This window comes from Entelurus aequoreus, linkage group LG16 (assembly GCF_033978785.1).
Source record: "Entelurus aequoreus isolate RoL-2023_Sb linkage group LG16, RoL_Eaeq_v1.1, whole genome shotgun sequence".
Classification (NCBI taxonomy): domain Eukaryota; kingdom Metazoa; phylum Chordata; class Actinopteri; order Syngnathiformes; family Syngnathidae; genus Entelurus; species Entelurus aequoreus.
Window position 1 is genome coordinate 52,121,875 of NC_084746.1, and position 24,023 is coordinate 52,145,897.

The window sequence follows — 24,023 nt, forward strand, 5'->3', positions numbered from 1 at the left end:
ATTAGGAGTGACAGATTGTTTGGTAAACGTATAGCATGTTCTATATGTTATAGTTATTTGAATGACTCTTACCATAATATGTTACGTTAACATAGCAGTTGGTTATTTATGCCTCATATAACGTACACTTATTCAGCCTGTTGTTCACTATTCTTTAGACATTTTAAATTGCCTTTCAAATGTCTATTCTTGCTGTTGGCTTTTATCAAATACATTTCCCCCCAAAATGCGACTTATACTCCAGTGCGACTTATATGTTTTTTTCCTTCTTTATTATGCATTTTCGGCCGGTGCGACTTATACTCCGGAGCGACTTATACTCCGGGGAAAAAAAGGTATGCATACTTTTTAAAAAGGTAAACAACATTTCTATGATTTTATGTTAAATGTCCACATTCATATTGAGTTTGGCTCTGAAGGGAACATAATGTCAAAGGTATATTTTTGTTTTATTGTGATGTCCTCATCCTTGCTAAACTGTTGTTTAAAAGGCATGCTGAAGCTAAATGATTTGTTTCCAAACGGCCAAGTCCAAAAGTTCTCCAGCAGGTTTTGGCACAGTTTTTGCCTTCAAAACCACCAACGTCTTTTCCCTCTGGATTCACTTTCTACACAACCCAAAACATCTGCAGGCCGCGCTTTTCTTCTCCGTGCACCCCCACTCCCTCTGTTTGCTCGCTGGCTCGTCGCTTACAGGTGGCTTTTTTTTGGCCAGATGAATCATCGGCCGGGACAACAAACGACCCTGCCGACACCAACATGCCAGCGGTCAGAGGCGAGGGTGGTGCTTGTGTGCGTGTGTCATCTCCTCCTACAGCCCACTGCAGTCCAAGCCGGGCAGCGTCCACTTTGGAAAAACCCTGTCAAGCCAGGCCACTTTTAACTCTGTGTTGCATCTTTTCCAAGCATCATGGTAAAACTTTGAAGGATCAGCTTTGTGGACAAGATTCAGCATTATAATGCATTAGGGCTGCAACTAACGATTAATTTGATAATCGATTAATCTGTCGATTATTACTTCGATTAATCAATTAATAATCGGATAAAAAAGGCAAACTACATTTCTATCCTATCCAGTATTTTATTGGGGAAAAAAACAGCATACTGGCACCATACTTATTTTGATTATTGTTTCTCAGCTGTTTGTAAATGTTGCAGTTTATAAATAAAGGTTTATTAAAAAAAACAAAAAATTAATTAAAAAAAACCTCTGCGCATGCGCATAGCATAGATCCAACGAATCGATGACTAAATTAATCGGCAACTATTTTAATAATCGATTTTAATCGATGTAATCGATTAGTTGTTGCAGCCCTATAATGCAGTGGTCCCCAACCTTTTTGTAGCTGCGGACCGGTCAACGCTTGAAAATTTGTCCCACGGACCGGTGGGGAGGGGGGGGTGTATTTAAAAAAAATGTTTTTTGTTTTTTTGTTGTGTTTTTTTTTACATAATTAAATACAATCATGTATCCCTGCAGACTGTATTGATCTATATTGATATATAATGTATATATTGTGTTTTTTATGTTGATTTCATAAAAAAAAAAAAAAATGTTTTTTTTTTTTTTTTTTTTAAATTTCTTGTGCTGCCCGGTACCAATCGGTCCACGGACCGGTACCGGGCCGCGGCCCGGTGGTTGGGGACCACTGCTATAATGCATACATTTCAGCTTGATTCTAACAACTATACAACCTCAGGATGTCACCTAGGAAGTATTCTGAGGTGGGATTTCAAAATTAAAGCCCTAAATGTTGATTTTTCAATGCTCCTATTTTAAAACATCCAACAGATTGCTGTCCTACTTTCCAGTGTGACATCCTGGGCTGGGGTTCAATATTTATCATTACTCTAATATCAGCTTTAGTTTCTGCTTTTATTTTGAAATTGACTGTTTACCATAATGCTTTGTACAAATGTGCAAATTAGAAATTAAATGATCCTGTCTGAGCTGAGAACATCAGCTTCTCATGAGATTTTTTTTAGCTCTGAGCCTCAGATTCATCATTTTGGACTTTGGGGCTCTTCTGCCTTAATAATTGTGGAGGTTGCCCTCCAGTGGGTTCCTCAGACCACCAAACACTACCACGAGAGCCCGGATTAGAGTCACAACACTGTTTTATTTCCATAACACTAGTGCTAGTGTTTTGCTTTTCAGCCAAAGGTTTTTCTGCGTCCGTCTCTCGCTCTCTCGCTCCCACTCCAGCTCCAGCATTGTGTCTCATCCCGGCTGCTGCTAATAAAGGCGACAGGTGATTAGATAACAAGGCCCACCTGGGCCATCTACGCACCTGTCGCTGTCTTCGAGGCCGGTCCTGGCACACCCCTCCACAATAATATTCTCAACAATTACAATGCTGGTGTGTACTTTATTTTCTTACACTCGTGAAGAAGGTTAGCTCGGACCCTCAGGTGCCTGTGACCATGGGTGTTACAATATGATATTGGAACTTGAGGTATTGGCCAATGCAGATATGGATCCGACATGATATCAGCAGGAATCATATATACTTTTATCATTTTGCAGTGTGGAATGTTAGAAAAATTATTATTACTATTATTATTAAATAGCGGTTCAACTTTTTAAATTCTGATACAATACCGATATTGGAGCTTTGAGTATTGTCCGATACCTGTATTCATCCGATACGACATTAGCAGGAATTGTACATATGTTTATTTGTAGTGTAGAATTTAAAAAAAGGTATGACTAATTGAAATTACTCAGAGAACAATGGAAGGTATAAAAAAAATAAACTTATTAACCGTCTAGAATGGACTTATTCTGTCTTTAAGTTGAAGTAAATTGGTAATTTTTTTGGCAACACATACTGGTCACAATAATTCACGAAGTTAAGCTCATGACACATGCGGACACGTTTGTTACTGGATACTTTTTAGTACGTTGTAGTTGTAGCAGGAGTTGTGACCTCAAAAGGCATGGGACAGCGTGCAAGTAAACGAGCCTTTATTGACAAAAAGTCCGAAATACACACTAGAAAAAGAACAAGGAAGCCGTGCATCAAAAAAGTAGCTAATTGAGAGCTAACAACAAACAAAAGTAGTAAGCAATAGCAAGTAGTAGGTAATCCCACACCAACATAGAATACATTACATTAAATACTGCCTAGATGATGATTTGCAGTAGGTGAAAAACATAATTACTAATCACCCCCAGGTGATGAAGACAGGGCTAAGCAGCAAGATGAAGCTACCGCAAGAACAGTACAAACAGAACAGGAAGTGGAAACAAAATAAGAGCGCAAGACAGGAAGTGAACAAAAACGCCCATAAACTGGCGTAACAGGTTGTTACCTTGGAGATTTTGCATGTTTAAGTAATATGCAACTCTAATTATTTGATACTTTAAAACCTTAATGGCTTTTTTGCCGACATTCCGATATTGTCCAACTCTTAATTACAGATTCCGATATCAACCGATACCGATATATACAGTGGTGGAATTAACACATTATTATGCCTCATTTTGTTGTGATGCCCCGCTGGATGCATTAAACAATGTAACAAGGTTTTCCAAAATAAATCAACTCAAGTTATGGGAAAAAAAATGCCAACATGGCACTGCCATATTTATTATTGAAGTCACAAAGTGCATTATTTTTTTTAACATGCCTCAAAACAGCAGCTTGGAATTTGGGACATGAGGAGGTTAAGGTGGGCGGGGGGGGTGGGGGGGCGGGCGGTGTTGAGGTGGGAGCAAGGGGGTAGCGGGGGGGGGGGGTATATTGTAGTGTCCCGGAAGAGTTAGTGCTGCAAGGGGTTCTGGGTATTTGTTCTGTTGTGTTTATGTTGTGTTACGGTGCGGATGTTCTCCCGAAATGTGTTTGTCATTCTTGTTTGGTGTGGGTTCACAGTGTGGCGCATGTTTGTAACAGTGTTAAAGTTGTTTATACGGCCACCCTCAGTGTGACCTGTATGGCTGTTGATCAAGTATGCCTTGCATTCACTTGTGTGTGTGAAAAGCCGTAGATATTATGTGACTGGGCCGGCACGCCAAGGCAGTGCCTTTAAGGTTTATTGGTGCTCTGTACTTCTCCCTACGTCCGTGTACACAGCGGCCTTTTAAAAAGTCATACATTTTACTTTTTGAAACCGAAACCGATAATTTCCAATATTACATTTTAAAGCATTTATCGGCCGATAATATCGGACATCCCTATTGACAAATGCTGTTGTATTCTGTAATATTGTTCAACAATGGACACTTATGTATGTATGTATGTCTAGCTTGTGTGCTATTGTGTGCCCAGTTGTTGTGTAGCTGCTAACTCCTAATAGGCTTTAGCTCCATGTTTACCTTTTGTAAATGACTTGACTACAATAGAATAAAAGACCAACTTTGTGTGCTCATTGGAGGACATTATCCGATTTTTTTGCTGGTATCTGATGTCAATTCCGGATCATGACACTCCTATTTGTGACGTTACTTACTGTGCTTTGTTCAACGTAACACCTTTCCAAACATGACAAAATAAAGCCGAGTACATCAGATGTTCCAACTTTGGATCTGTTTAGCTCCGAGCCTCGGATTTCTCGTTTGGGCTTTGCTTTATTCATTTTTCTCATCAACAAGCAATAGGGTAATGCTTAGTTGATTGTTTGAGAAGGTCAGCTCTAATGGCTCAGGTGATGCTTGCCTTTCTTCTACGCACCTTTTTGTTTTGGTTGCTGAGTACAACTTTGCGAATATGACAAAGGAGAGCTGAGGAGGTCATTAGGTTCCCCCCACCACGCTGGTTATAATAGCGATGCCTGCTTTTGCCATTTGAGAAGATGGCGATGAGGTGAAGCGTGTGTGTGTGTGATTTCTTCGCCAGGGAGTCACTGTTGCTTGTTTATGAGTCGGGAGATAGCTTCTACAGATCTGTGCAAATGAAAAAGGAGCGAATGAGGGGAAAGTGCAGCCATGTTCTGTTCCCCAGGTGTTTTCTCCCCCCTCACAAGTCCCCCGCCTCCCTCATGGCGGTGACCTTGACTCGGAGGAATGCGCTCTCTGTTCCGCCTCAGAAAAGAAAGAAAGCAAGCAAGAGGGAGGAGGAGGAGGAGGAGGGTGCTGAACTCAAGTCTTCTGGAAGTTTCACCCACTTTTTTGTATCTTAAGCAGGTCTCAGTATGATGCAAAGTACACCATGATATGAAACGTATTAATAGCGCTGTGTGTTTGTGTGCTGTGCAGGAGCTGTGCCAGTGTCGTCCCACCGATGGCAACTGCTCGTGTTGCAAGGAGTGCATGTTGTGTTTGGGCAACTTGTGGGAGGAGTGCTGCGACTGCGTAGGTGAGTGGCGCACGCCAACCAGCTGGATTTGTCATGCTTTTTAGGACCTCATGAAATAAACGTCAGTGTCGCCCCCCTATGGTAAGACATTCTAGTTCAGTTCGGTTTATTTATTTGTATAGCACATTTAGAAACGACCCCAGTTGGCCAAAGTGGTGCACAGACTTAAGAAAAGGGGCACATGTCACATTTACATGGTAACATATACCGTATTTTTCGGACTATAAGTCGCAGTTTTTTTCATAGTTTGGCCGGGGGTGCGACTTATACTCAGGAGCGACTTATGTGTGAAATTATTAACACATTACCATAAAATATCAAATAATATTATTTAGCTCATTCACGTAAGACAGTGGTTCTGAAATGGGGGTACGCGTACCCCTGGGGGTACTTGAAGGTATGCCAAGGGGTACGTGAGATTTTTTTTGAAATGTCTGTCAAAAAGAAGTGTGAAAAGAAATGCAACAATGCAATATTCAGTGTTGACAGCTAGATTTGTTGTGGACATGTTCCATAAATATTGATGTTAAAGATTTCTTTTTTTGTGAAGAAATGTTTAGAATGAAGTTCATGGATCTCTATTACAATCCCCAAAGAGGGCACTTTAACTTGATGATTACTTCTATGTGTAGAAATCTTTATTTATAATTGAATCACTTGCTTATTTTTTAACAAGTTTTTAATTATTTTTATATCTTTTTTTCCAAATGGTTCAAGAAAGACCACAACAAATCGGACTGCCGATATTATCGTCCGATAAATGCTTTAAAATGTAATAACGGAAATTATCGGTATCGGTTTCAAAAAGGAAAATGTATGACTTTTTAAAACGTCGCTGTACGGAGTGGTACACGGACATAGGGAGAAGTACAGAGCAGTTGCGTCTCCCAGTCATACTTGCCAACCCTCCCCATTTTCCCGGGAGACTCCCGAATTTCAGTGCCCCTCCCGAAAATCTCCCGGGGCAACCATTCTCCCCAATTTGTCCCGATTTCTACCCAGACAACAATACTGGGGGCGTGCCTTAAAGGCACTGCCTTTGCGTGCCGGCCCAATCACGTATTATCTACGGCTTTTCACACACACAAGTGAATCATCAATCAATCAATGTTTATTTATATAGCCCTAAATCACAAGTGTCTCAAAGGGCTGTACAAGCCACAACGACATCCTCGGTACAGAGCCCACATACGGGCAAGGAAAAACTCACCCCAGTGGGACGTCGGTGAATGACTATGAGAAACCTTGGAGAGGACCGCATATGTGGGTAACCCCCCCCCTCTAGGGGAGACCGAAAGCAACGGATGTCGAGTGGGTCTGACATAACATTGTGAAAGTCCAGTCCACAGTGGATCCAACACATCAGCGGGAGTCCAGTCCACAGCGGGGCCAACAGGAAACCATCCCGAGCGGAGACGGGTCAGCAGCGCAGAGATGTCCCCAACCGATGCACAGGCTAGCGGTCCACCCGGGGTCCCGGCTCTGGACAGCCAGCACTTCATCCATGGCCACCGGACCTATGCGACTCCCCCTCGCAAGGGACAGGGGAGAAGAGGAGAGAAGAAAAGAAACGGCAGATCAACTGGTCTAAAAAAGGGGGGGTCTATTTAAAGGCTAGATTATACAAATGAGTTTTAAGATGGGACTTAAATGCTTCTACTGAGGTAGCATCTCTAACTGTTACCGGGAGGGCATTCCAGAGTACTGGAGCCCGAATAGAAAACGCTCTATAGCCCGCAGACTTTTTTTTGGCTCTGGGAATCACTAATAAGCCGGAGTTCTTTGAACGCAGATTTCTTGTCGGGACATATGGTACAATACAATCGGCGAGATAGGCTGGAGCTAAACCGTGTAATATTTTATACGTAAGTAGTAAAACCTTAAAGTCGCATCTTAAGTGCACAGGAAGCCAGTGCAAGTGAGCCAGTATAGGCGTAATATGATCAAACTTTCTTGTTTTTGTCAAAAGCCTTGCAGCCGCATTTTGTACCAACTGTAATCTTTTAATGCTAGACATAGGGAGGCCCGAAAATAATACGTTACAGTAATCGAGACGAGACGTAACGAACGCATGAATAATGATCTCAGCGTCGCTAGTGGACAAGATGGAACGAATTTTAGCGATATTACGGAGATGAAAGAAGGCCGTTTTAGTAACACTCTTAATGTGTGACTCAAACGAGAGAGTTGGGTCGAAGATAATACCCAGATTCTTTACAGAGTCTCCTTGTTTAATTGTTTGGTTGTCAAATGTTAAGGTGGTATTATTAAATAGATGTTGGTGTCTAGCAGGACCGATAATCAGCATTTCCGTTTTCTTAGCGTTGAGTTGCAAAAAGTTAGCGGACATCCATTGTTTAATTTCATTAAGACACGCCTCCAGCTGACTACAGTCCGGCGTGTTGGTCAGCTTTAGGGGCATGTAGAGTTGAGTGTCATCAGCATAACAGTGAAAGCTAACACCGTACTTGCGTATGATGTCACCTAGCGGCAGCATGTAAATACTAAAGAGTGCAGGGCCAAGAACCGAACCCTGGGGAACTCCGCACGTTACCTTGACATAGTCCGAGGTCACATTGTTATGGGAGACGCACTGCATCCTGTCAGTAAGATAAGAGTTAAACCAAGACAAGGCTAAGTCTGACATACCAATACGTGTTTTGATACGCTCTAATAAAATATTATGATCGACGGTATCGAAAGCGGCGCAAAGATCAAGAAGCAGCAACATAGATGACGCATCAGAATCCATCGTTAGCAATAGATCATTAGTCATTTTTGCGAGGGCTGTCTCCGTAGAGTGATTTGCCCTGAAACCGGATTGAAAAGGTTCACAGAGATTGTTAGTCACTAAGTGTTCATTTAGCTGCTGTGCAACAGTTTTTTCGAGAATTTTGGAAATAAACGGAAGGTGGGAGACCGGTCGGTAGTTTACCATGAGGTCAGGATCGAGGTTAGGTCTTTTGAGCAGAGGATGAATAACCGCTTTTTTGAATGCTAGGGGAACAGTGCCGGAGGAAAGTGATAAGTTTATAATATTTAACACTGATGGACCTAATAATACAAACAGTTCCTTGATAAGTTTCCCAGGAAGTGGGTCAAGTAAACATGTTGTTTGTTTTATCCCACTTACACGCTGTAATAATTCCTCTAATGTTATTTCATCAAAAAGAGAGAGACTATTTTGGAGGGCAGTGTCCGTCGTATATACAGTCGTATTTGTGTTAATAGAGCCCAGTTGTAGCTGGGATGCGTTGTCTTTAATCTCCTTTCTAATGAGTTCAATTTTCTTATTAAAGAAATTCATAAAATCATCTGCCGAGTGGGTGGAGCTACTGGGAGGAGTCCCTTGTTGGGTTAGCGATGCTACTGTACTAAACAGAAATTTAGGATCGTTTTTGTTGAGGCGGATGAGATTTGAGTAGTATTTAGCTTTAGCTAAGGTAAGCATGCGTTTATAAGTTATTAAACTATCACTCCATGCTTGATGGAAAACCTCAAGTTTAGTCGCGCGCCATTTGCGTTCCAGTTTTCTACATGATAATTTATGAGCTCTAATTTCTTCTGTAAACCATGGGGTGCGCCTTTTAGGGGCCCTTTTTAGCTTTAGCGGTGCTATACTATCAATAATTTCGCGCAAGGCATCGTCAAAGTTGTTAGTGAGTTTATCAATAGAGCCGACATAATTTGGGAATGGTGCTATTACCGAAGGCAGTAGGTCAGCAAGAGTCATCGTTGTGGCAGCATTAATGTTGCGGCCGCTATAGCAGTTATTATTATTATTAGCTTGTTGACAAAGAGTCAAAACTTCAAATTTTATAAGGTAATGATCGGACATTACTTTAGTATATGGAAGTATCATAACTTTGGAGGTGGTGACACCCCTGACAAGCACTAGATCTATTGTATTACCGTTGCGATGCGTGGGTTCATGTATTATTTGTGTAAGACCACAGCTATCAATTATGGTTTGGAGCGCCACGCACTGAGGGTCCGATGGGGTATTCATATGGATATTAAAGTCCCCCATTATGATTATATTGTCGGCGTGCGTCACTAGATCAGCAACGAACTCTGAGAATTCATTGATAAAGCAAGGCAACAGCCATACAGATCACACTGAGGGTGTCGGTATAAACAACTTAAACACTGTTAAAAATATGCGCCACACTGTGAAACCACACCAAACAAAAATGACAAACACATTTCGGGAGAACATCCGCACCGTAACACAACATAAACACAACAGAACAAATAGCCAGAACCCCTTGCAGCACTAACTCTTCCGGGATGCTACAATATACACCCCCACCTCAACCCCCGCCCACCTCAACCTCCTCATGCTCTCTCAGGGAGAGCATGTCCCAAATTCCAAGCTGCTGTTTTGAGGCATGTTAAAAAAAAATAATGCACTTTGTGACTTCAATAATAAATATGGCAGTGCCATGTTGGCACTTTTTTCCATAACTTGAGTTGATTTATTTTGGAAAACCTTGTTACATTGTTTAATGCATCCAGCGGGGCATCACAACAAAATTAGGCATAATAATGTGTTAATTCCACCACTGTATATATCGGTATCGGTTGATATCGGAATCGGTAATTAAGAGTTAGACAATATCGGAATATCGGATATCGGCAAAAAAGCCATTATCTCTAATTGTTACTATATATATTATAATTACATCACATAATAAAGACTATAGTTTTTATCGATTATTTCTTCAGTTAAGAGCATGATGCAGACAAAAGCTCTGAGTAGCCAAAATATATAAAGTATAGTAAATTATTGCATACTGTTCTTGGGACAAAAATATTTGTCAATATGTTGATTGACAGTCTAAAATTAACATGTATACCGTCACTCCTTATTTTTGCAGTTTTATGCATGTGTGTGTATAAAATATTTAAAAAACGCAAATTGAATCGCTATTGCAATTTTGGAGAGAAAAGTTGCAATTAGATTTTTTCTCAAATTGGTGCAGCCTGATTAGACATAATAATAATAATAATTACATATAAAAAATATAAATATATGCAGCTGGGATAGGCTACAGCGACCCCATAAGGAACAAGCGGTAGAAAATGGATTGACTAATATACAATATATTAACAAAATAAAATACAATATAATAATAATATACAATGTTGGCCGTGCGATGAGGTGGCGACTTGTCCAGGGTGTACCCCGCCTTCCGCCCGAATGCAGCTGAGATAGGTTCCAGCATCCCCCGTGAACAAATAAGGGACAAGCAGTAGAAAATGGATGGATGGAATATAATAATTATAGATGTATAAATAATCCATTTCTAATCAAATCGTAGCCTCTGAATCGTAATCGTAATCAATTGGTGAGGTGTCCAAAGGTTCCCACCTCGAGGATCAATCTTGTTGGAGCCGAGGAGTTCCAGATGTATGCGCCACTTCTTGTTCTTCTTGTTTGCTTTGGATCTCTGGCCGGCTTTTTCAACAGAGCAGGCCGTCCGAGCGGGACGACCTCTTGGCCTTCTGATTTCCTGCCCGAGCTGCCTTTGATCATCTGCACCACCTTGTCACTTCCTGTGTGTGTGTGCGTGTGTGTGTGCGTGTGTGTGTGTGTGTGTGTGTGTGCGTGCCTATCACAATATTAGTTTAATTTCCTGTTCCATGGAGATCTGTCACTACTCACAGCCACTTTGGCGAAGCTGAGCAGCACAAGACGACACGGCAGTTTAGATGAGATCTGGGTGAAGGTGCAAATGGAGGATTGTACTTTCAGAGGCACATAGGAAGGACTTGCTTTAATGTTGTGAGATATTAAGAGATTTCAATGAATATAGTTGGATAATTCAGCATAGTTTTTGTTGTTAACAATAATACCATATTATTTTTTATATTTATCAGTGTCTCACACATTTTTATTTGTGGTGGCCAGTGTTGGGTTGATTACTGAAAACCAGTAACTAGTTACAGTTAATAGTTACTTTATTTCAAAAGTAACTCCGTTACTAACTCAGTTACTTACACCATAAAGTAATGCATTACTGTGAAAAGTAACTATTTAGTTACTTCTTTTTCTTTTCTTTTTTTTTTAAAAAAAGCTCCCTTTAATGCCCTTATAGCCTTCATTTCAGTACTGTTATTGCACTGGAGAATAATACAATGTGTTGATCAACTTGACAGGCATTTGCATCACTGAACTCAGAAAGCAATGTGGTCTACATACAACACACAAACAATGTGGTCTACATACAACACACAAACAATGTGGTCTACATACAACACACAAACAATGTGCTCTACATACAACACACAAACAATGTGCTCTACATACAACACACAAACAATGTGGTCTACATACAACACACAAACAATGTGCTCTACATACAACACACAAACAATGTGCTCTACATACAACGCACAAACAATGTGCTCTACATACAACACACAAACAATGTGGTCTACATACAACACACAAACAATGTGCTCTACACACAACACACAAACAATGTGGTCTACATACAACACACAAACAATGTGGTCTACATACAACACACAAACAATGTGGTCTACATACAACACACAAACAATGTGGTCTACATACAACACACAAACAATGTGGTCTACATACAACACACAAACAATGTGCTCTACATACAACACACAAACAATGTGGTCTACATACAACACACAAACAATGTGGTCTACATACAACACACAAACAATGTGCTCTACATACAACACACAAACAATGTGGTCTACATACAACACACAAACAATGTGGTCTACATACAACACACAAACAATGCGGTCTACATACAACACACAAACAATGTGGTCTACATACAACACACAAACAATGCGGTCTACATACAACACACAAACAATGTGGTTTACATACAACACACAAACAATGTGGTCTACATACAACACACAAACAATGCGGTCTACATACAACACACAAACAATGTGGTCTACATACAACACACAAACAATGTGGTCTACATACAACACACAAACAATGTGGTCTACATACAACACACAAACAATGCGGTCTACATACAACACACAAACAATGCGGTCTACATACAACACACAAACAATGTGGTCTACATACAACACACAAACAATGTGGTCTACATACAACACACAAACAATGTGGTTTACATACAACACACAAAGACAAAGATATGTTTCAAAGGGCCAATTTATTTCAGGCCAGAACAAATTGACAAACCTATTTTAAATAGCTGCAACATAATGGCACTTTAACTTGAACTCTAAGTAGATAGGATCTTTGATCCAAGACACAACTTACATTTAACTAAAATGTTATTTTCTTTGTGCTCGACAAAAGAAAAGTATTGAGAATGTCTCCATGTTAAGAAACTCGACTTCTGGCTTCGCCATGATGTCTTGTTAGTTGTTATGAGAGTAGCGTGTGTGTGTGTGTGTGTGTGTGTGTGTGTGTGTGTGTGTGTGTGTGTGTGTGTGTGTGTGTGTGTGTGTGTGTGTGTGTGTGTGTGTGTGTGTGGCCCTTTAAGATATGACAGCATGTGAGGTGAGTGACGTCAGTGAGTGAGTGGGCGAGAGAGGTGAGCGAGCGGCGACAGTGAGTGCATGCAGGTGCTCTAGCTTGGTGGATGGCTGCGTCCAATAAAGTCACAAAGTTGCAACAAACCGCCGGCATCGTCATTCACCCTCAGCTGTAAAGACCACTTCCGGGTAAAGTGAAGGTTGTTAGCCCCGAAATACATAGGACGTCTCCCCTGCGCCCCTCAACAACGGTCTGGGAGCCCCCACATAACATATGCGGCTTTTACACACACATAAGTGAATGCAATGCATACTTGATCAACAGCCATACAGGTCACACTGAGGGTGAACGTATAAACAACTTTAACACTGTTACAAATATGCGCCACACTGTGAACCCACACCAAACAAGAATGACAAACACATTTCGGGAGAACATCCGCACCGTAACACAACAGAACAAATACCCAGAACCCCTTGCAGCACTAACTCTTCCGGGACCCTACAATATACACCCCCCGCTACCACCAAACGCCCCTACTCCCCCATCTCCCGAATTCGGAGGTCTCAAGGTTGGCAAGTATGCTCTAGTATACTCTGGACCAGGGGTCACCAACCTTTTTGAAAGCAAGAGCTACTTCTTGGGTAGTGATTAATGCGAAGGGCTACCAGTTTTATACACACTTCAATAAATTGCCAGAAATAGCCAATTTGCTCAATTTACCTTTAACTCTATGTTATTATTAATAATTAATGATATTTACACTTAATTGAACGGTTTAAAAGAGGAGAAAACACGAAAAAAATGACAATTACATTTTGAAACATAGTTTATCTTCAATTTCGACTCTTTAAAATTCAAAATTCTACCGAAAAAAAGAAGAGAAAAACTAGCTAATTTGAATCTTTTTGAAAAAATTTAAAAAAGAATTTATGGAACATCATTAGTAATTTTTCCTGATTAAGATTAATTTTAGAATTTTGATGACATGTTTTAAATAGCTTAAAATCCAATCTACACTTTGTTAGAACAAATTGGACCAAGCTATATTTCTAACAAAGACAAATCATTATTTCTTCTAGATTTTCCAGAACAAAATTTTTAAAAGAAATTCAAAAGACTTTGAAATAAGATTTAAATTTGATTCTACAGATTTTCTAGATTTTCCAGAATATTTTTTTTGAATTTTAATCATAATAAGTTTGAAGAAATATTTCACAAATATTTTTCGTCGAAAAACCAGAAGCTAAAATGAAGAATTAAATTAAAATTTATTTATTATTCTTTACAATAAAAAAAATTAATTACTTGAACATTGATTTAAATTGTCAGGAAAGAAGAGGAAGGAATTTAAAAGGTAAAAAGGTATATGTGTTTAAAAATCCTAAAATTATTTTTAAGGTTGTATTTTTTCTCTAAAATTGTCTTTCTGAAAGTTATAGGAAGCAAAGTAAAAAAATTAATGAGTTTATTAAAACAAGTGAAGACCAAGTCTTTAAAATATTTTCTTGGATTTTCAAATTCTATTTGAGTTTTGTCTCTCTTAGAATTAAAAATGTCGGGCAAAGCGAGACCAGCTTGCTAGTAAATAAATAAAATGTAAAAAATAGAGGCAGCTCACTGGTAAGTGCTGCTATTTGAGCTATTTTTAGAACAGGCCAGCGGGCTACTCATCTGGTCCTTACGGGCTACCTGGTGCCCGCGGGCACCACATTGGTGACCCCTGGTCTGGACTGAAGCTGTGTGCCCTCATGGTTTTGTAGCTGTTTGTTTTGAGGCATGTTTAAAAAAAATAATGCAATTTGTGAAAGTCAAAGTATAGTATTTCCCATAGTTGTAGTGGGTATCAGGATTATCTCAGGGAGAGCATGTCCCAAATTCCAAGCTGCTGTTTTGTGGCATGTTAACAATAATAATGCACTTTGTGACTTCAATAATAAATATGGCAGTGCCATGTTGGCACTTTTTTCCATTACTGGAGTTGAAGTTGTTCTCTTATTTTGGAAAACCTTGTTTTTGATTGATTGATTGAAACTTGTATTAGTAGATTACACAGTACAGTACATATTCCATACAATTGACCACTAGATGGTAACACCTGAATAAGTTTTTCAACTTGTTTAAGTCGGGGTCCACGTTAATCAATTCACGGTAAAGTTACATTGTTTAATGCAGGGGTCACCAACGCGGTGCCCGCGGGCACCAGGTAGCCCGTAAGGACCAGATGAGTAGCCCGCTGGCCTGTTCTAAAAATAGCTCAAATAGCAGCACTTACCAGTGAGCTGCCTCTATTTTTTAAATTGTATTTATTTAGTAGCAAGCTGGTCTCGCTTTGCCTGACATTTTTAATTCTAAGAGAGACAAAACTCAAATAGAATTTGAAAATCCAAGAAAATATTTTAAAGACTTGGTCTTCACTTGTTTAAATAAATTCATTATTTTTTTACTTTGCTTCTTATAACTTTTAGAAAGACAATTTTAGAGAAAAAATACAACCTTAAAAATGATTTTAGGATTTTTAAACACATATACCTTTTTACCTTTTAAATTCCTTCCTCTTCTTTCCTGACAATTTAAATCAATGTTCAAGTAAAAAAATATTTTTTATTGTAAAGAATAATAAATACATTTTAATTTAATTCTTCATTTTAGCTTCTGGTTTTTCGACGAAGAATATTTGTGAAATATTTCTTCAAACTTATTATGATTAAAATTCAAAAAAATTATTCTGGCAAATCTAGAAAATCTGTAGAATCAAATTTAAATCTTATTTCAAAGTCTTTTGATTTTCTTTTAAAAATTTTGTTCTGGAAAATCTAGAAGAAATAATGATTTGTCTTTGTTAGAAATATAGCTTGGTCCAATTTGTTATATATTCTAACAAAGTGTAGATTGGATTTTAACCTATTTAAAACATGTCATCAAAATTCTAAAATTAATCTTAATCAGGAAAAATTACTAATGATGTTCCATAAATTCTTTTTTTAAGTTTTTGTCTTCTTTTTTTCGGTTGAATTTTGAATTTTAAAGAGTCGAAATTGAAGATAAACTATGTTTCAAAATTTAATTGTCATTTTTTTCGTGTTTTCTCCTCTTTTGAACCGTTCAATTAAGTGTAAATATCATTAATTATCAATAATAACATAGAGTTAAAGGTAAATTGAGCAAATTGGCTATTTCTGGCAATTTATTTAAGTGTGTATCAAACTGGTAGCCCTTCGCATTAATCACTACCCAAGAAGTAGCTCTTGCTTTCAAAAAAGTTGGTGACTCCTGGTTTAATGCATCCAGCGGGGCATCACAACAAAATGAGGCATAATAATGTGTTAATTCCACGACTGTATATATCGGTATCGGTTGATATCGGAATCGGTAGTTAAGAGTTGGACAATATCGAAATATCGGATATGGGCAAAAAAGCCATTATTGGACTTCTCTAATTGTAGGTATACACCTTCTTGTTTGACCTTCTTTAACCCTCTCATGTCCTCTGGGATGTCAGGCATGTGCAACCCCAAGAACTACAGCGACTCTCCGGCCACGTCCAAGAGCACGGTGGAGGAGTTGCACCGGCCCATTCCCTCGCTCTTCCGTGCCCTCACGGAAGGCGACGCGCCCGTCAACATGATGGTGGTCTCCTTCCCCGTGGCTGAGGAGCTGTCCCACCTGGTCTCCTTCCTGGAGTCTCTTGACGGCCCGCACCAGAACGTGTCGGTGCCCGGGAACAGCATCCACGCCAGCTACGACGTTCAAGGTGACTACGATGCGTTCTTCCTCCCAGCGAACATTAGTCATCAGTTAAGTCCATCAAAAGTGCTCACAATAGTACCACACTAATAGGAAAGGAATATTATATTGCAGACGTGTATAGCTGCATCCAACATTCTGATATTAATCCTTACTTTTATCTGACACTGCCAAAGGGGAAATGCACTTTTTTTTACTTATATTGCCCACCATTCACAATCCCTGTGTAAGACAAGAACTAGAGATGTCCGATAATATCGGCCGATAAATGCTTTAAAATGTAATATTGGAAATTATCGGTATCGTTTTTTTTATTATCGGTATCGGGTTTTTTGGTTTTTTTTTATTAAATCAACATAACAAACACAAGATACACTTACAATTAGTGCACCAACCCAAAAAACCTCCCTCCCCCATTTACACTCATTCACACAAAAGGGTTGTTTCTTTCTGTTATTAATATTGTGCTTCCTACATTATATATCAATATATATCAATACAAGGGATACAGTCCGTAAGCACACATGATTGTGCGTGCTGCTGCTCCACTAATAATACTAACCTTTAACGGTTAATTTTACTCATTTTCATTAATTACTAGTTTCTATGTAACTGTTTTTATATTGTTGTACTTTCTTTTTTATTCAAGAAAATGTTTTTAAATTTATTTATCTTATTTTATTTTATGATTTTTTTTAAAAAGGACCTTATATTCACCATACCTGGTTGTCCAAATTAGGCATAATAATGTGTTAATTGCACGACTGTATGTATCGGTATCGGTAATTAAGAGTTGGACGATATCGGATATCGGCAAAAAAGCCATTATCGGACATCCCTAACAAGAACACATTTTTTTGTTTGTTTTTATTCATTCTTATTGGTAATATACGGCATGTATGAGGTGGCTAACAATGCACCTTTGGGAGTCATATGCGTTAAAATGTAATATCGGAAATTATCGGTATCGTTTATTTTATTATCGGTATCGTTTTTTTTTGTTTTTTTTAATTAAATCAACATAACAAACACAAGATACACTTACAATTAGTGCACCAAGCCAAAAAACCTCCCTCCCCCATTTACACTCATTCACACAAAAGGGTTGTTTCTTTCTGTTATCAATATTCTGCTTCCTACATTATATATCAATATATATCAATACAGTCTGCAAGGGATACAGTCCGTAAGCACACATGATTGTGCGTGCTGCTGCTCCACTAATAGTACTAACCTTTAACACTTCATTTGACTCATTTTCATTAGTTACTAGTTTCTATGTACGGTAACTGTTTTTATATTGTTGTACTTTCTTTTTTATTCAATACATTTTTTTAAATTTATTTATCTTATTTTATTTTATGATTTTTTTTAAAAAGGACCTTATATTCACCATACCTGGTTGTCCAAATTAGGCATAATAATGTGTTAATTGCACGACTGTATGTATCGGTATCGGTAATTAAGAGTTGGACAATATCGGATATCGGCAAAAAAGCCATTATCGGACATCCCTAACAAGAACACATTTTTTTGTTTGTTTTTATTCATTCTTATTGGTAATATACGGCATGTATGAGGTGGCTAACAATACACCTTTGGGAGTCATCTATAACCATAATGGGCTCCAAATAAACATCCCAAAATCTGCCAACAATACTCGATATGCACACCTGAATATTAACCAAGTATTAGCGGTATTGTTATTTCAAGCGCTAACGCAGAGGACCTACTTTTTTTATTATTTTTTTGCCAATATTTTAATTGAATTTTACAGTTAAAATCACATTTAACAGTCATACTTTGGTCACGAAAAACCTTCATACAATCACACATCCACTCACATGCACACTTGAGGAGGGAGGTGCACTTCAACTTGAACAATTCAAGGTTTACAGTATAAACATTATTAGAAAAGATACCCAGATATTGTATATATTTATCCATCCATCCCGCTCTGGCTCAGGATCAGCAGGCTATCCAGACCATAGCAAGATGGATGAACATTCCTCGGCATCAAGGATCCTCAGGAAGTGATCCCGAGATCACCTCTCGAGGGCCTCTCCACCGTTCACACTTCAAAAAGAAAAGGAAAGTCACAGAAGTTGATCAGATGTAAAACAATACAAAATAAAAAGTCACAAAAAATAAATAAATAAATAAGCAAGTAAACCGTGGGAAGGCCAATTTTAGAAGTAACAAAACAAAAAAAACAATAATAGTGTAGGATCAATACAGAAAATAATAAAGATAACAAAAAAGGAATACACCTACAAAAAAGATGGCAGGTTTTTTTTTTGTTTTTTTTTCTTAAATGTCTAAATTATGATTCAATATATATCAGTAAAGGTTTCCAGGTTTGTTCCCATTTATTCATACTTGCAGAGTTTATAAATGGTATTCCGAGGACCTACTTTTAGTGACAACCTGAACACGGAGAGGCAACTACCGTATTTTTCGGACTATAAGTCGCAGTTTTTTTCATAGTTTGGCCGGGGGTGCGACTTATACTCAGGAGCGTCTTATGTGTGAAATTATTAACACATTACCACAGTGCCATGTTGGCATTTTTTTCCATAACTTCAGATGATTTATTTTGGAAAACCTTGTTACATTGTTTAATGCATCCAGCGGGGCATCACAACAAAATTAGGCATAATAATGTGTAGAGATGTCCGATAATATCGGCAGACCGATAAATGCGTTAAAATGTAATATCGGAATTTATCGGTATCGGTTTTTTTATTATCAGTATCGTTGGTTTTTTTTGTTGTTTTTTTTTGTTTGTTTTTTTATTAAATCCACATAAAAAACACAAGATACACTTACAATTAGTGCACCAACCCAAAAAACCTCCCTCTCCCATTTACACTCATTCACACAAAAGGGTTGTTTCTTTCTGTTATTAATATTCTGCTTCCTACATTATATATCAATATATATCAATACAGTCTGCAAGGGATACAGTCCGTAAGCACACATGATTGTGCATGCTGCTGCTCCACTAATAGTACTAACCTTTAACACTTCATTTTACTCATTTTCATTAATTACTAGTTTCTATGTAACTGTTTTTATATTGTTTTACTTTCTTTTTTATTCAAGAAAATGTTTTTAATTTATTTATCTTATTTTGTTTTATTAATTTTTTTTAAAAGTACCTTAAGCATAATAATGTGTTAATTCCACGACTGTATATATCGGTTGATATCGGTATCGGTAATTTAAGAGTTGGACAATATCGGCATATCGGGTATCGGCAAAAAGCCATTAATAATAATAATAATAACTGGGATTTATATAGCGCTTTTCTAAGTACCCAAAGTCGCTTTACATGTTAAAAACCCATCATTCATTATCGGACATCCCTAATAATGTGTTAATTCCACGACTGTATTTATCGGTATCGGTTGATATCGGTATCGGTAATTAAGAGTTGGACAATATCGGATATCGTCAAAAAAGCCATTATCGGACATCTCTAATTGTCATCCATGCTTTTATAGTTTTGTGATGCGGTGCGTGTGTTGTACTCGATAGTGTGGGCTGGCAACAACGCCATTAGTGGTGAAAAGGTTCCACAAGATTGAAAAGTAATGACAGCAGCAGTAACAGTGAGCGTTCGAGTGGATGAAACAACCTTTTAACAGCTGCTGTCTTCTCCGCCTGGGTTGCAGACAACATGTGCACGGTGGTCTACTTTGACGACTGCGTGTCCATCCGCCAGTGCAAGCTGTACTGCGAGTCCATGGGAGGATCCAAGTACCGCTGGTTCCACAACGCCTGCTGCCAGTGCATCGGGCCTGAGTGCGTGGACTACGGCAGCAAGGCCGTCAAGTGTATGAACTGTCTCTTCTAAAGACTTGTGGGGAAAAGCACCTTGTAAGTTTTACTCTGCTGTTCACTGTATATTTTTAGATATGTTTTCAAGTCTGTTTTTACTAAAGGTGTATATGTATATTGTATTTTTACACACTAAGTCTCAGGCCAAATAAAACTTTGGTGATGTGGACTCAAAGGGGGTTTTCTTAGCTTTCTTTGAGGTTTTCATGCGTGCTCTAATCTTAGCCTGCTGGTGCCCGAGTCAGGAAACGCATCATTTCCTGGACAAACAAGGCTGTGATTATGGCGTTCTCGGCCGCAGGTGTTCCATTGCTCACTGACCGAGTGAGAGAAAGTGAGGGGGGGGGGGGGGGGGCAATCTGTGGCAGCCACACACAAATGCTCTTTGTACGTGCGCTTTCAAAACACTTGTTTTCCTCAGTGTTGGCGGTTTGCACGACTGCCAGACAGAACTGGATGGCCTCACTCATGGAGGTCACCAAAGCTTACTTTTTTTATAATCACAGTGACATGACATCATTGTTTTACTTTACTGTAGATGGTTTTATTCTGTTTTGCCTTAATGACTGCTTATGATATGGCAGCGACTGTTATTTTTGAGCACTACTGTCACACTGCAAAAAGTGAAATCTAAGTAAGATGAAATATCTCAAATAAGGGTGATATCTGCTTATTTTCTGTCTAATAAGATCATTCTTCTCACTAAGCAGATTTGATGTTAGAGTGTTTTACTTGTTTTAAGGGTTTTGGTCCTAAATGATCTCAGGAAGATATTACAGATTGTTGCTGAGATTTGATGACCTACAGTATATTGAGTAAAACATGCTTGAAACTAGAATATCAACTTGCAAAGCTGTGTCATCAACACTCACAAGTAGAGATGTCCGATAATATCGATATTATCGGCCGATAAATGCTTTAAAATGTAATATCGGAAATGATCGGTATCGGTTTCAAAAAGTAAAATGAATGACTTTTTAAAACGCGGCTGTAGGCCCTACGTCCGTGTTTTACCAGTCTAGTATACTCTGGACTGAAGCTGTGTGCCTTCATTGTTTTTGTAGCTGTTGTTTTGAGACATGTTTTTAGAAAAATAAAAAATGCACTTTGTGAAAGTCAAAGTATAGTATTTCCCATAGTTGTAGTGGCTATCAGGATTATCTCAGGGAGAGCATGTCCCAAACTCCAAGCTGCTGTTTTGAGGCATGTTAAAAAAAAATAATGCACTTTGTGACTTGAATAATAAATATGGCAGTGCCATGTTGGCATTTTTTTCCATAACTGGAGTTGAAGTTGTTCTCTTATATTGGAAAACCTTGTTTTTGATTGATTGATTGAAACTTGTATTAGTAGATTGCACAGTACAGTACATATTCCGTACAATTGACCACTAAATGGTAACACCCCAATAAGTTTTTCAACTTGTTTAAGTCGGGGTCCACGTTAATCAATTCACGGTAAAGTTACATTGTTTAATCAATCAATCAATGTTTATTTATATAGCCCTAAATCACAAGTGTCTCAAAGGGCAGTGGTCCCCAACCTTTTTGTAGCTGCGGACCGGTCAACGCTTGGGGGGGGTATTTTTAAGCATAAATAAATAAATACAATCATGTGTGCTTACGGACTGTATCCCTGCAGACTGTATTGATCTATATTGATATATAATGTATATATTGTGTTTTTTATGTTGATTTCATAAAAAAAAAAATTATTATTATTATTTTTTTTAATTTCTTGTGCGGCCCGGTACCGATCCGCGGACCGGTACCGGGCCGCGGCCGGTGGTTGGGGACCACTGGTTTAATGCATCCAGCGGGGCATCACAACAAAATGAGGCATAATAATGTGTTAATTCCACCACTGTATATATCGGTATCGGTTGATATCGGAATCGGTCATTAAGAGTTGGACAATATCGGATATCGGCAAAAAAGCCATTAACGGACATCTCTACTCACAAGTATAAAACTACTTTTTTAAAGTAATAATTTCTTATTTCAAGCATGAAAAAAAAAATCATGATGCCGAGCACATATCATTATGTCAAGATAATGGCACTAGCATTTACTTATTTTAAGAATATTTTTCAACATATTGAGCAAAAAGGTCTCTTTTTTTTTCTACCAAGAAAAGTGCACTTGTTATTAGTGAGAATATACTTATTTTAAGGTATTTTGGGTTCATTGAGGTTAGCTAATTTTAATTGTTTTGGAAAGTCTTGACAAGCCGAATTTTCTTGTTCTATTGGCAGATAATTTTGCTTGGTTCAAATAAAATACCCCTCATTTTTGTGTTTTTTGTTGTTGTTTTTGAACACTGACTTTTTGCAGTGCACCTATGGAGGATTTTTTTTTGTTGTAGGTGCGCTTCTGTCATATAAATGTTGTAGTTAAATGTTTTTTATTGTACAGCTAAAGAAAACATTGAGTACAATATATCCATCAAATTTGAAATATTGCCCAAAAAAAAGTGGAATAATGTGAAGCGCAGTATTGGTTCACACTGTAATGAAAAAAAATGAACTGCAAAATCTCCCTGAGCCTTTAATTGACCTATTTGTCTTCATTGAACTCCTGAAATCAAAAAACTTTTGGAGAATATTGTATTTTGCAACTGCAAATTGATTGTCATCGTTGACCCAAAAGAGTCGTTGAAAAGACTTTGCTTGTTCGCCAACGTCATATCTCTACATCTCTGACCCACAGAATGCGGGCCCACAACCCACTTTTGGGTCACGACCAGAAGTGGGTAGTAACGCGCTACATTTACTCCGTTACATCTACTTGAGTAACTTTTGGGATGAATTGTACTTCTAAGAGTAGTTTTAATGCAACATACTTTTACTTTTACTTGAGTATATTTATAGAGAAGAAACGCTACTTTTACTCCGCTCCATTTATCTACATTCAGCTCGCTACTCGCTACTGATTTTTATCCATCTGTTAATGCACGCTTAGTTTGTTTTGGTCTGTCAGACAGACCTTCAAAGTAGCATGCCTGCGTTTCACCAATCAAATGCAGTCACTGGTGACGTTTGACTCCGTTTCACCAATCAAACAGAGCCAGGCGGTCACATGATTAACAAGCTTAAGCTTACATGAACTCAACATCAAATTTGAGGAAGCACATCACGGTAAGTAACGTTAGTAGATATTTTGGCTGTCACCGTAGGCTGATGTTAGCTTCCCTGCTATGAATCACTGTCAAATGTACATCGTGTGGGGACATTTATTAACGCACTGCAGCCTCATAGACACACACACACACACACACACACACACACACACACACACACAGTCGCACACACACACTCACACATGCATAGAAACAGCAATCAGAAGTGCACAGTGTGTTCCCAGGTGCAGCCCACACCTATCAGTTTATGGTTTGCGTAAAGGCTAACTTGTTATTTTCCTTTGTAAACTCTGCCTACTGAGTCTATGGTGCTGTTAAGTTATTGTGGCTTAATTTGCCTTAATTTTTTTTATGTTAATGTATTATTATTTAATATATATTATTGTTTTAGTTGCTTAAGAGATATTCCTGGCTCTGAATTTGCTCATTGCTATTTTTATGTTTTTGTGCATAATTTGTTGCCGTCATCATTAAACGAACAG

General features: G+C 38.4%; 1 protein-coding gene across 1 annotated transcript in view; it reads left to right on the plus strand.

The window, feature by feature from the left end:
• Positions 1-20,580, plus strand: part of twsg1a (twisted gastrulation BMP signaling modulator 1a) — a 47,590-nt gene extending 27,010 nt beyond the window's left edge. Inside the window, exons 3-5 of the mRNA XM_062023612.1 lie at positions 5,198-5,297; positions 16,316-16,567; positions 20,238-20,580. Coding sequence (XP_061879596.1) covers positions 5,198-5,297; positions 16,316-16,567; positions 20,238-20,419 — 534 coding nt within the window. The 3' untranslated portion in view covers positions 20,420-20,580. The remainder of the gene's footprint in view (positions 1-5,197; positions 5,298-16,315; positions 16,568-20,237) is intronic.
• Positions 20,581-24,023: the final 3,443 nt, after the last annotated feature.